This window comes from Phoxinus phoxinus, assembly GCF_949152265.1.
Source record: "Phoxinus phoxinus genome assembly, chromosome: 8".
Taxonomy (NCBI): Eukaryota; Metazoa; Chordata; class Actinopteri; order Cypriniformes; family Leuciscidae; genus Phoxinus; species Phoxinus phoxinus.
Genome location: NC_136883.1, coordinates 15,409,742 through 15,424,295, shown reverse-complemented (window position 1 = coordinate 15,424,295; position 14,554 = coordinate 15,409,742). Strand labels below are relative to the sequence as shown.

At 40.6% G+C, this 14,554-nt stretch overlaps 1 protein-coding gene across 2 annotated transcripts in view; it reads left to right on the top strand.

The window, feature by feature from the left end:
• The window catches only part of cd151l (CD151 antigen, like), a 67,745-nt gene that overhangs the window by 30,173 nt on the left and 23,018 nt on the right, over nucleotides 1–14,554 (top strand). For both annotated transcript variants that reach the window (XM_079620035.1, XM_079620036.1), the window contains exons 4-6: nucleotides 13,782–13,856; nucleotides 13,937–14,041; nucleotides 14,126–14,287. In XM_079620035.1, the coding sequence (XP_079476161.1) occupies nucleotides 13,782–13,856; nucleotides 13,937–14,041; nucleotides 14,126–14,287 (342 nt within the window). The remainder of the gene's footprint in view (nucleotides 1–13,781; nucleotides 13,857–13,936; nucleotides 14,042–14,125; nucleotides 14,288–14,554) is intronic.

Sequence of the window (14,554 nt, the reverse complement as noted above, 5' to 3'; positions counted from 1 at the left end):
TCCTTCTTTACAAACCAACCCTCAACAAAATACTTGTCTGGCCTTAAAAATGTATAATAAATAATTATTTATCGCACGTAGCCACATGAACCGGAGTTATCCCGACAACGTTTTAGCTGTACAGAGGTAAAGGGGAGGGAAGGAGGCCTTCACAGGGGAGAGGCTAGTTGACACTTCAGGACTGCGTTGTCGTCGTGTGCAGGCGCAGGTCCTTCATCAGATCTGGATACGGCCTGGATCCGGCTGACTGAGGTAAACCTCGGGATAAACAGAGAGACTAATATTAGTGAAGTCCTTCTTATGACAAGTACATCAGGATTTATGGGAAGTGTTCCCAGTTCCGGCTGACCTAATCTATGCAGTCTAACATTGAGTTATAGAAGTCTAAAATGTGTTATGTGTATGCTAGGTCAAAGAGATGTTTTTAGTAGGGCTGTGTGTGTGTGTGTGTGTGTAACGATTTATGATATTAAACCGAAATCGCGACACTCAGATCCACGAACCTGTGTCGCGGTGTGAGAAGGCAGATCGCGATCGACACACCCCTTCCCAGACTTATCTTTCTCGTCCAGAATAGATCCTAGGGCTGTGACGGGGTCTTTTACATATTAGGTATGGGAATTTCAAGCAAAAATAATATTCGAAGATCGCTGGGTAGCCTATCATTTGATTATTATTAAAAAAATCGCACCTCTCCCCCACACGCACACACGCGCGCGCGAGCACACACACACACACACACACACATACAAGCAAACACCAGAGCAAGTGAGCAAAGCGCGCGGTGTGTGTGTGTGTGTGTGTGTGTGTGGCACCGGCGCGCGCGTGAACTGGAGCTCACCTCATAAACGAATCGAAACTTATAGAAAGCTTGAAATACTTTTACTTGATTACTTTTACTTGAAACGTTAATTCAAAACATAAAGAAATGGCTGCTTAGGCTAATTCGTAGGAAGTGTGCATTTCTCTATATAGGCGCGTTCACTTTGTGGCAAGCGTTCGTTATTCCTGCGCTTGAGATGCGGGTCATGCGGAATAGGCAATATATTATTTGTGGTTTACAGCACAGACAGTAAGCCTCGGTTACCTCAGAAGAATTTTTAACATGCTCGAATCATCTCCACAATGTTGTAGCCTATAGTTCTGTTTGTTTTCAAAAGTATTTTGTTACAAGAAAACAGAGTTATAGCTTTAGCTATTTATTTATTTATTTATTTATTTGGCTTTTAAAATCCTCCCTCCTCGCAAGAATCGCGGTTTGTATCGAATCGTGGGTCAGAAATCGGGATACGAACCGAATCGTGGGTTTGCTGTATCGTTACAGCCCTAGTTTTTAGTCTATATTTGAACTGACAACGCACATAACTATAGAATTAATTATTGATGCGCACGTGAGCGCCATCAGTGTTTTTCACAGGTTCGCGTTTAAAGTCTGTGTAGAGAGTGTGTGGTGTCGCAATCAAAACTAACTTTAGCTGGAAAATAACATTATTCAAGAACCGCTATAAAGCCAAAACAATCTGTTACCTTAAATTATACGTTTATCTCTGTAAAGCAGCTTTGAAACAATCTACAATGTTAAAAGCACTATATAAATGAAGATGACTTGACTTGACATCCTCATTGCTTATGTGATCATTGCTGATGTGACTCCGGTTTCAACACTTTCACTTCCAGTTAGAGCGTACGCTGGCGTGTCTGACTGCCACTGCTCTACCAGTTCAGTTTTACGTGCACTAGGGCTGCACGATAAGGGCCAAAATGATAATCACGATTATTTTGATCAATATTGAGATCACGATTAATTATCACGATTATTTTGTTGATTTTAACCAAAACAATTTTTTATTGTCACACAAGCTAATTACATTTACTGCCTTCACATCCATATTGTGCAACATTCCTGCTAATGTACAGATATGTGCATCAAAATAAAATAGGTCCTCTTATTCACCAAAATTCAGTGAATCTCCTTAAAGGACAAGTTCGGTATTTTACACTTAAAGCCCTGTTTACAGACCGTATCTGATGAAATAGAACGGTTAAGATTAAAATTTGGACACATGCTCCTGTCCCGAGAATTTTAGGTTTATTTAGCTTTTGTGGACCTATTTTGCCAAACGCGTCACACCCAGATTCTTCCGTTGAGAGCTTGAATAATAGACACCAGTTGGTGGCGATAATGCACCTTTGCCAATTGCAAGCAAACCGCTGGCATTTCATTGAATACACAGAAGAAGCAGAAGAAGAAGCGGCGGAGGAATATCGTACCTCACACAGCACATTCAATACAAGTCAATGGAGGTGGACAAACACTACGATAAAACCTGTTGGAAAGCATCTTTTTCAGCGATTTTTTTTGGGATCATATCAGTGAACACCCCTGACCACTCGGTGAGTTTCACGTCTTTGTAAACGAAAGTTTAATGTGTTTTAGGAAGGAATCTGCCAGTGCACATAGACAACCATTGTGGGGGTGGGGGGGGGAAAGCTAAATAAACCTAAAATTCTCGGGACAGGAGCATGTGTCCAAAGTTTAATCTTAACCGTTCTATTTCATCAGATACGATCTGTAAACAGGGCTTTAAGTGTAAAATACCGAACTTGTCCTTTAAAGAATAAATACAAATAAATTAAAACAATAAAGAAAATGTAGCAAAACTTCAACAGGGCACTATTTTTCATTTTACATTGTGTAAATATATTTTAGGAAGCAAAATATAAACTTGCATTGCACCTGCATAATGGATGTGAATAAAACTCAAAATATATACAATCAATAAGAAACAAATATTCCATAACAGAATGTAACCAAATAAGAACATTTCAAGGCAGAATAACTATGCAGAAAAGAGTTCTGTAGTTTACAGGTTTTTGGAAAGAAACACTAGCCTGTCAACATTTTCTGGCTTGAGGGATGAGCGAAGGCAGGTCACCACATTCCCCCCTGTGCTGAACACCCTCTCAGAGGGAGAACTTGTAGCCGGGATGCATAAGTATTTCTTCGCCAGTTTTGAGAGACGTGGGAAGAGTCTCTGATGTTCCCTCCACCAGTCTAGCGGGTCCTCCTCACTGTCTAGGTTACCTGATTGTAGGTACGACTGTAGCTCAGAAGATATAGCTTGTTGTTCTTGGAGAGGACTGAGTCTTTGTGTGGCTGCCGCTGCTCCCTCAGCAGTCTCGAAGAAACTCCCCAAGGTCTTTTTCTTTTTTGTAGTGGGTGCATCCTCAGCAGTCTCACTATGGGGATCAGTTGGGCCCATCTCCTTGAAGAGTGTAGTAAATAAGATATGATTAATACATAGCCCTAATAATCTAAACATATTCAACACTCATTTCCAGAGAGTACATTACGCCACTGGATTTCATATCATTTTAATCCACTTAAAAGCATTAATTTATCATATATTCTGCAATTATATACATTTACTTACAGCCATGGCTGCAGGTGCAGTCCTCGCCATTTTAGAAGTCAGTCTGGCATGAATTGGTGCAACATTGTCCTCACTGACGTAGCTGAGCTTGAACCGTGGATCTAGCGCAGAAGCCATATTAAGCAGTTCTTGTGTCAGAGGGTCATTGTATTTTTCATCCAGATAGTTCAGGATTTTTGTCTTGATGGTGCTGGTTAGGTCTGTCTCATCATCGTTCACTTTCAAGATGGAGGATCTGAAAAGGTGGAGGACTGGCTTCACAAAGGAAATGCTGACATACTTCTCACTGGAAAGCGCATCATCAGTAAATTCCAATAGAGGGCTGAGGGATTTGTTTATGGCCTCGAGGACATCGGTGTCCTGCCAGGTGGGGATGAGGTGTCTGGCTTTTCTGTCATCGGACAAGACCTGAGAAATCGCCCTCTGCTGCTCCAGGACTCGTGCAATCATTGCTTGCCTTGATCCCCACCTTGTGGGACACTCGGTCTTCAGTGTATGCTCTGGAAGCTTCAGTTCTCTTTGTGCCTCCGTTAGCTGCTTTTTACGTCGCCAGCTGTAAGAGAAACTGCTTACCAGCTTTTTGCAGAGACCCACTGCTCGATCAATCCGAGGATCTCTCATTGCATTCTCTAAAAAAAGAACATGAACAAGTCAAATCATATGTAAAATTAAATCAAAGATTTGATAAACAACCCGAATCATATTGTTCAAGATTAAAGTTAGTTAAATCTTATGTCAGACAACATGAGTAAAACTGTTTGGTTTTGGTTTCTTAACACTAGCAGAAATAACAGTTGTTATATTAAGCTACTATTGTTATTATCAGTAACATATTCACACACATTAGCAAAATAAGTACTGATCAACTTCAATTAATAATCACAAATAGCATATTATTTCAATTAATTATATATATTTTTAATTAATATACAATTAATGTAATATTTTTCTTTAATATATATATATATATATTAATTTTTTTTTTTTTTTTTTTTTTTTTAATATACAATTCTTTTAATCATTTTTTAATATAACTTTTACTCACCTATTGCTAGATGGAGTCTGTGGCCAAAGCACTGAAGCCTAGTCCAATTATTTAGAGAAGCTGCCTTCACCACATTAGCTCTCCGTTGTCTGTTGTAATGCAGACAAGCCTCTCCTCCTGCAAGCTCCACGAGGCCATCGCCTCCCTCAGGCCCTGGGCAATTGACTCTCCCGTGTGATCTTGCGGGAAAAAAGATGTTTGCAAGCATCGACTCTGCATTGCAAAATCCTCATCGATGTAATGAACTGTCAAACTCATGTACGGATCCATTGTCCTGCTTGACCACAGATCCGTTGTAGTTGCAAAGTACTTTATATTGGCAAGATCACGCTTTCCCCTCTGTTTCCCCTCTGCGTTTTCTGTACATCGCAGGTAGTGCCACCTTTGAAAAATAATTACGCGAGGGGATCACGTATCGTTTATCCAGAGTGTTGACCAAGAATTTGAAGCCTTCGTTTGTCACCGTGTTTATTGAGCACATTGTCTTTAGCCAAATGAAATGCGACTGCATTCGTTATTTCACTGTCTTTGGGAGGTGGATGGGTATGGTGATGCGCTAAAGAGGCTCGCTTCGATGGATGCCTGAGTTGATGTTGTGGGATGATTAGTCTTTGCAACGCATTTCTTGGCCCTTATACATTCATCGTATTGAACTTTATGGTGTTTTTTTTAAGTGGTTAAAGAGGTTCGTTGTGTTGCTTTGTGGTGCCAAAACAATTTTATGGCACTCTTTGCATATGACCTGTTCTTGTTTTGTGTCACTTGCCTGAAACCCAAAATGTTTCCACACAATGGATGACGATCCGATTCTCGGGACAAGCCCCTCGGCCGCTCCCTCTGCTACGTTAGACATTTTTTCTTTGCTAAGATAGATTATAGCCTTATGAGTCGACCGACTGCTATCTGTTGTGGTATTTTCCTTACGCTACTCTGTCTTCTGTCTGTGACTATCTACATCTGGAAACTGACTGAGCTGCTGCGCGGTGCAGGGAACAACTCTGATTGGTGCATGGACGCACGTGATCAGACAGCGGCTTACAGAGCGCTAGATTGGCTTTGAAAAAAAAAAACACTTTAATACAGAGCGTTCTATGAACGGAATTACGCATTTTAAATATCGCTCGATCACGCGAATTTGATCGTGGGAAGCCAAAATCGTGATCGTGATTAAAATTCGATTAATTGTGCAGCCCTAACGTGCACCTATATTATATTTTGGAGCTATCCTATTTGGATTCAAGGGAGCGCCTGTTCTACCTAACGGCCTTTCATCCGCTAAAATTCCACCTTGCCCTCTGAATGAGGATTGGCACTTGCTGACTTGAGTTGGATGGTTTTCGGCGGGTTGGGATCGACTGCTCTCGGCTGGATGATCAGCTGTTAATCGTGGGGATTGCCTGAACTACCTGCCAACACTTCTCGTTAAAATCGCCTCTGCCGCAGAAGAGATAGGCTTGTGAGTGCAATATTGGATCGGCCGTCTCAGCTGGATGATCAGCTGTTAATTGCGGGGATCACTTGAACTACCTGCCTACACTTAATCCATTTTATCATCGGCTTTGCCTTGGAAGAGACTGCACTCAGCTCTGAGCTCGGACAGTCCCGCTGCGGACTGGGATGCTACTGCTTTCGGCTGGAGGATCAGCAGATAGTTGTGGGTATCGCACAAATTACCTGTCTGCCATCTACTACAACAGCGGCTTCACAGACGTGTGTTAGGACATAGACCTGGTTATGTTGGTGCTACAGAGGATGCTGTCCTTTCTGCTCACTGCTCTGGTATGTTACAGCTGTTTTAACATACTTTTTTTACGCTCCTGTTTCTTCTTTTGGATATCATATCTGTACAAGTATGGCTCTCTTTTACTCATCTCTGGATCTGCATAAACTGAATGCGACATATCGTCTTCCTGTGGACATATATAATGACTGTGCTCACTTGAAAATTCTGCGGCGTCCTCGATATGCCCACCAAGGATCTCAGCGCAATTTCTGTAAGGACGCACAATTCACTTCTTTGCTCAACGATGTCATTCCAGTAATTTCATCCTGTCGGTTTTCTTCAAAGTCGGACGCAGAGTTACGGTCAGTAAACCCGCTAAATCTCTGTTCTATCAAGATTTAATGTCCAAATGATGAAAAAGTTGAGTCGCCGACACTGAGGATGGCCTTGATAAATGCGAGGTCATTATCTCATAAATCGTTAATTTTAAATGACTTTTTCATTACAAACTCACTGGACTTTCTATTTGTGACTGAAACATGGCTGAAACTGAATGAATTTTCATCTCTTGGTGAACTTTCTCCCCCGCATTGTGCCTTTTTTTAGCACTCTAAGACTTTCTGGTCAGGGTGCTACTGTTTAAAAAAAAAAAATAAGTACCACAAAGGGCCTTCTCTGCTGCAGCACCTAAACTTTGGAACAGTCTGCCCTTCGCTGTGAGGTCTGCTCCTTCATTAGCCAGTTTTAAATCGGCTCTTAAAACCAGGGTTCCCGCAGGGTCTTAAATTTTGAGCTTTAATTTTCTGAACTTTAAATTTAAGGCCTTAAAACGTCTTAACCAAATTTTCATCCAAAGTCTTAAATTTCATTTAGTCAGGTCTAAAAAAGGTTCCCTTTTTTCCCTCGTTGAACCCTCGTTCATTTCCAGAAAGTTATTACAAAGTAGCAAAAAAGTATCGAGTCGTAGCCTACAAAGCGGAGTTCTAGAGCAGGACGCCGCGTCTCACAGCGCACGAATACTCTTTCACGTCTTTCTCAGCTTGAACGGACATATTCACACTAGGACCATATTGAGTTTGTACGATATTTATATGTTTTTAATAAACAATATGGAGTGAGACAATACTGTTTATATCGATGTACAGTAGTTTGATACAATGTTTGCTGAGCACATTGCGTGAGTACCGAACTTTTCCATCTATGTGCGCTCAACTGGCCTGAGTGTCTTTCACTCTGTCCCCGGGCCATCGGGAAGTCCTTATTTTCGAGCCCTGTAAACTCTGCAGGACAGAGGCCCTCCAGGACTGAGTTTGTCCATCCCAGGCCAAAAGAGGTTAGCACACTGTTTCCTCATTTTACATCCATCCTTGGTTTGTCTGTAGAAGGTAACACTGCAATTAAAGTGACAGTCCAAAATTAAAATTCTGTCATCAGTTACTTACCCTCATGTAGTTTGTGTGGACTCGCTACTTGAGAGAGTGTACGCTGGCACGGTTGGCTGCTGCTGCTCTCTGGACTATTTTATATTGTTTTTATTGTTTTGGTTCTTTTAACTAATGTACTCTGGCCTAATCTCACGCTGTATTAACTAACACTTGACGTTATAGTCTGATTTACCTACATTGCCTTACAATTTGGAGTATACTTTGCTTGTTTGGCTTACCTCCATTAAACACCGGCAACAATGTGGATCAACGGGATGCTTGTATGGTCTGTGCTCTTTTGGATGGCACTGTTTTTCCTCCTTGCGCCAACGAAAGTGATACTCCAGTACACTGCAGCTGAACTTATGCAGATAAGCTATCACTTGTTTGATCCACCATCGGCGCAGCATCGTCTGGATTATGCTCCTCATACCTATCGTCATACTCGTCGGAAGTATATCCACCGCGGATCTCGACGAAACTATCACATCGACGACTCCAAAGCAATACAATCCATCTGGTCCACTACTCGTCATCCTCCTAAGAACTTCACACGGAAAGTTGACCACAGTGTCATCGCCAGCCTAGCCGGCTCGGACAACGTCAAAGTCCAGCACGACAACAACAACGTCAGCTTTGGACTGTTCAACATCCGTTCTCTAACAAACAAGGGTCCTCTCCTCCAGGATCTGCTAAGTGATCGTAAGTTTGATTTTATGTGTCTGACTGAAACATGGCAACAACTTAATGACTTTTCACAGCTCAACGAATCTACTCCCCCTGGGTTTGTTTACACCTGTAAACCACGTGACTCAGGCAGAGGGGGAGGTCTAGCCGTAATACATCGCGAGAAGTGGAAAATCTCACCTGTTTCTGTGCCTTCTTGCGGTTCATTTGAATCCATCGCTCTTCAACTGAATGGCCCTACTCCAACTATAGTAGCAACGGTCTATCACCCACCTAAGCCTAATACTGACTTTATGAATGAATTTGCTGCTTTTCTTACATTTATTTGTTCACTTTCCCCTAATGTTATACTACTGGGGGATTTTAATATACACATGGACAATACCACTAATGCATACACAAGAGAATTTACATCTTGCTTGGACAGTTTTGGACTAGTGCAATATATTGACTTTGCTACTCACTCTAAAGGACATGTGTTGGACTTGGTTTGCTGTTCTGGTATTACGCCTCATGGTTGTACTGCGGCAGACCTTGCCATTTCGGATCATATGTTAATCTCTTTTAAAGTTAACTTAACACTGTCTAAAATAAAACTGCCACGTGTCATTTCATTTAGAAATATTAAGGGCATTGATCTAAACACTCTCCTTACTGAAATGGATTGCCTACCCAGTATAAACTGCTTAGCTAACCCTGATGAACTGGTTTCACATTATAATGATGGCCTACACAATATTTTAAATTCTTTGGCTCCTTTAAAAACCCGCACTGTTTTCTTCACTCATTCTGCCCCATGGTTTACATTAGAACTACGCACACTCAAGGCAAAGGGCCGTCGTCTGGAACGACTTTATAGGAAAACTGGACTTGTTGTGCACCAAGAAATGTACAAAAAACATATTCTCCATTATAAAGATTCTATTTCTACGGCCAAATCCAACTATTATGCAGATATAATCAGCACAGGGGAAGGTAACTCCAGAACCCTGTTCTCCATGGTCAACAACATACTACGAGCACCAGACTCTACTATGTCTCATCTATATTCATCTGCTTATTGTAATTCTTTAATGTCATTTTTTAATTCCAAAGTACAAAAGATTCATCAGCAACTGAATACCCATACCTCTCACAGTATGTCTTTTTCAGCTTCTTTGACAACACCTTCTTGTTCATTTTCAAGTTTTACGCTTCCTTCTGCTGCTGAAGTATCAGGCATTATTAGAAAATCGAAACCAACCACTTGTGCCCATGATCCTCTTCCTACCATCTTAGTAAAAGCCTGTCTATCCTCTCTTTCTTTTAGAATTACTAATATTATACATTCCTCTCTCATCTCTGGTATTATGCCTTCATCTTTAAAATCAGCTGCAATAACTCCTATACTCAAGAAACCTGGTGCAGACCCCAACAATTTCAATAACTTTCGACCAATTTCTAATTTACCCTTCCTTTCCAAAATTTTTGAAAAAACAATCACACATCAGGTTAATGCACACATGTCTGACAATAAACTTTATGAACAATTTCAATCTGGTTTTTGTTCCTGTCATAGTACAGAAACAGCTCTGTTGAAAATCACCAATGATCTATTAATGGCAGCTGATTCTGGACTATTCACTATACTTATTCTCCTTGATCTAAGTGCAGCTTTTGACACCATTTCTCATAACATCCTCATTGACAGATTAGTCTCTATTGGTTTCACTGATGCACCCTTGGAGTGGTTTAAATCATATCTTTCTGGCCGCACTCAGTTTATCCAGCTTAAACATTTCAATTCCGAATTATCTCCTGTCACCTCTGGTGTTCCCCAGGGCTCTGTCCTGGGGCCCCTTCTGTTTATCATCTATTTGCTGCCACTTGGCCATATCTTTCGCAAATATAACATTAGTTTTCATTGCTATGCGGATGACACCCAGCTCTACATGTCCACTAAACCTACCACATCTCTCCCTCCCAGTTCCCTTTCCGATTGCCTAATAGAAATCAAATCCTGGTTCTCTTGCAATTTTTTGAAACTAAACAGTGACAAAACTGAGGTTCTCCTCATTGGCACTAAATCCACACTAACTAAATCTGACAGTTTTTCTCTTATTATTGATAATTCCGCAGTTTCTCCTTCCCCTCAGGTTAAGAGTCTGGGTGTGATCCTAGATAGCACACTTTCTTTTCAAGCTCACATTAATAACGTCACTCGTTCTGCATACTTTCATTTACGTAACATCAATCGCCTTAGACCGTCTCTCTCACTCACTAGTACAGCAATTCTCGTTCATACACTGGTCACATCCCGTATTGATTATTGCAATTCCCTTCTTGTTGGTCTTCCTTTCAAAACTTTACATAAACTTCAACTGGTTCAGAACTCTGCTGCCCGAATTATCACCCGAACTCCTTTCATTAACCACATTACTCCTGTGCTTCAGCAGCTGCACTGGCTCCCGGTTAAATACCGCATTGATTTTAAGATCTTACTTATGGCCTTTAAGGCTATCCATAATCTTGCACCTTTGTTCCTCACCGACCTACTTCATATTACCACACCGAACCAGACTCTTAGGTCCTCTTCTTCTATATATCTTACTGTACCTTCTGCCCGTTTGACCACCATGGGGTTTAGAGCCTTCAGTCGCTCAGCCCCTCGTCTCTGGAACTCTCTTCCATCAGAAATCCGTAATATTGACTCACTCTCTATTTTTAAATCCTGCCTGAAAACTCATCTCTTTAAGATGGCATATCACACATGATCAATCCGTTCTTAACTTTGTTTTTAGTTATGTACCCTGATTTTATGTTCTGCAATTATTTTAATTAATACAATTTCTGGGATTTATAAATGTATTGTACTAGTATGTTTTGTGAGGTGACCTTGAGTGTCTAGAAAGGCGCCATAAAAATAAAATGTATTATTATTATTATTATTATTGTTCATCTTTGAAACATAAATGCTGATATTTTTTATGACACTTCCAAAAAAAGTTTCTGTCCCTCCATTGCAAGTCCTTTCATCCAAAACGTATTCTATAATTAATTAAAATAAATGAATTTATATAGCACTTTTAGATACTAATAATAGCTTACTGTATAGTGTCCCCATTACTATACTGGGGAGTTAGGACCCGACAGATCAGAGGGTGAGCACCCCCTGCTGACCTCACTAACACCTCTTAACACCTCTTATAGCAGAAACCTAGTTTTCCTAGGTCGTCTTCCATCCAGGCACTGGACAAGCTCAACCCTGCTTATCTTTAGTGGGCAACCAGTCTTGGGCTACAGGTTGATATCGCTTTGATGTTTCAAAATGTTAATATAGATCATAAAATAAATCCAATCCTACAACCACCATAGACATTTTGTCCCCCACCCCCAAATATTTTATATTTTGCTGCTGCTCTGCTGCATGATGTTCGTGGTTAAAATGACAAAAGAAAATGTCATAGACAAGCTGGGGGCCGTTTGGGACAATAATCCCGGGTCGGAATTGGGCCGCAGGCCAGACTTTGGATACCCCTGCTTTAAGGGCTTTGAATTATTGAAATGTGATAGTGTGTCATGAGTATGCCAGTTTGAAGAGAGGAGTCTTAAATAGGGTCGGGAATCGAAAATGTGTATAGACGACACATATAAAACACAAAACTATGTATTTTGAACAACAGGTAGATTAGAAAATGTATTCATCAATATAGTAGTTAATCATACTTACAGGATGTGATTTAGAGGAGCAAGTTGGTCCAAATAAAGTGGTTACTGTCCCATCTTTAATGGATAAGTGTTTTGAAAATCCTGCGTCAATCTCGCCGTCAGAAGCAGTTGACAAACGGTTATACTGCTGTTGTATCGCTGTGGTAATTTTAACCACTCCACTTACTCTTCACATCCTCATCCTTTGGAAGTGTTATGAAGATAAATTTATTTTGCAGCGCAGAAAAAAAGCGTATTCTCGACATGTACACAACACGAACCAGCTACAGTGTTGGAGGGTGGCTCAAAGAAGAAGAAAATTGCATTGTCGTCAAAGACTATTTCCGTATCAGATTCAGAACAATGATCAAAACAAAGATTGAGTTGATTGAGTTCATCAACACCCCCAAAGCTTTAACATTCCTTGACATTTCATTCAGTAACGTTAAGCAGTTTTGATTTATATGCTGTTTAGTGTTTAATGATCGTGTTAGCTTACATATGTATCCTTTATTGACCAGTTGACCTTTCTTTGAATAAAATATCTTTATTCAAGAACCGCTATAAAGCCAAAACAATCTCTGTTACCTTAAAATTATCCGTTTATCACTGTAAAGCCGCTTTGAAACAATCTACATTGTTAAAAGCGCTATATAAATGAAGATGACCTGACCTATGCTTATTTTGGATCTGGAGATTCTGTACTATTTCAGAAGATGCGTAATAGCTTCCCCTACCATATAACAGTGAAAACATGGATTGCCAGAAAATTCTGTCAATGGCGGAGAAAGAGTTTATAGGCATTTATCATTTGTTCTTGTAAGCCGCGCTCAATCAAACCAATGGGGGCAGTCGATCAGCGGGGAAGGTTTCTTACGTGCTCCGTCTTTTCTCATGGCAAAGTATTTTGGGTTAAATGCAATACATTTCTCACATGTATTTACTCGTTATTTCATCTGACTCCATAAATGAAAGGTTTTGATATCTATGCATCACTAAAATTGAGCGAGGGGAGAACTGAAATAAATTCGCCATCAATAACAATTCCCCATTCTACCAACTCATTCGCCTTGTCTACATTATCCAGAAAAATCACTTTTGCATTGTTCATTCTGGAAGCGGACAAAACGCTAGCGTGTCCCACCACTTCCAAGCAACATTCTTCGACACTCACCGCCGACGCCACCTTAATCGCATGGAGTCTCGTGAGTGAACTCAAACCCTGTGTTTGCTGAGCCGACATGCCTTCAGATAACGGATAGCACATGGCCCTCAGAGACAGAGGGAGCATTTAAAAAAAGAGCGAGCAAACCCCTTCGAATCCTATTTATCTTCCTTGACCAGTTGACTCCTCAAATGGTGGCTTCTATCTAGTGGGGATGGAGAAGACCATTTGGCTTTCTTCATTTCTAAACCAGTTTATCTAAACTTCTAAAAACCTTATTTCCTTTTGATTTACCTATCTGGAAATTAGACATCTGTACCACTCACTCTGAGACATTCCAAATGACACTAAACATAACACTCAATGATAATCATTCACATTAAACCACATATTCTTGTGTGTGTTTTTAGGTGTTTCTGAGAGGGAGTGAGACTGCATGGGGGAGGTCAGATGTTAATTTCCAGCAAGGTCCTTTTTCTCATAGACCAGTCTATCTCTCCAACCAGTTTTTCCAGTCTTACATTCTGGATGTCATTACATAAATTGCGATCTCACAAGAATGTTGTACTTGAAACCAAATCTCTAATACCCCTTGTCTCTCTTTTTCTTTTGTCAGTATTTTGTCCTATTGCTGTGTGTTTTCCTGTTGGAAATCCTTGCTGGAGTTTTGGCTTACATTTATTACCAGCAGGTCAGTTACTTGTTCGTTATTTCATTCATTGTTTGCTATGCATTTGTGTCTTTCAATGTTACACTTTGTGAATGTTGTAGCTGAATGAGGAATTGAAGGAGAACCTGAGAGAGACTATGGTTCAGAAATACCATCAGCCTGAGCAGGACCATGTGACAAAGGCTGTGGACAAACTACAGCAGGAGGTGGGACAACTATCTGTTTGCTAAAATGCATTTGTTATTTACTTGAGTAGTTTTGGGCTAATGATTGCTTCTCCCTCTTGTCAGTTCAAGTGCTGTGGCAGTAACAACTCCTCAGATTGGGCGGATAGTGTTTGGATCCGCTCTGGTGATGCTCAGCGACGGGCGGTCCCTGACAGTTGCTGTAAGAGCCCAGTCATACAGCTCTGTGGTGAAAGAGACCACCCCTCAAACATCTATAAAGTTGAGGTTAGTGCACTGCAAAGGACATTCTTGCACTGAACAAGAGCTGAAATGTTTTCTTATGGTTATGGTTCTGTTGGATAATATAGGCTATTTCACACGTTTAATTATACAATTGCAGAATTAACTTCCCCAATAAAGATTCCACTCAGAGACTCTCTGTGTTATTCATACAGTGTGTAGCGACCACTCGTATATCAATCTAGGAAAAATATCAAATATTTCCTAAATAGTTTTATTAGACTAACTTAGATGATTTGAGGAGCCAAGGAA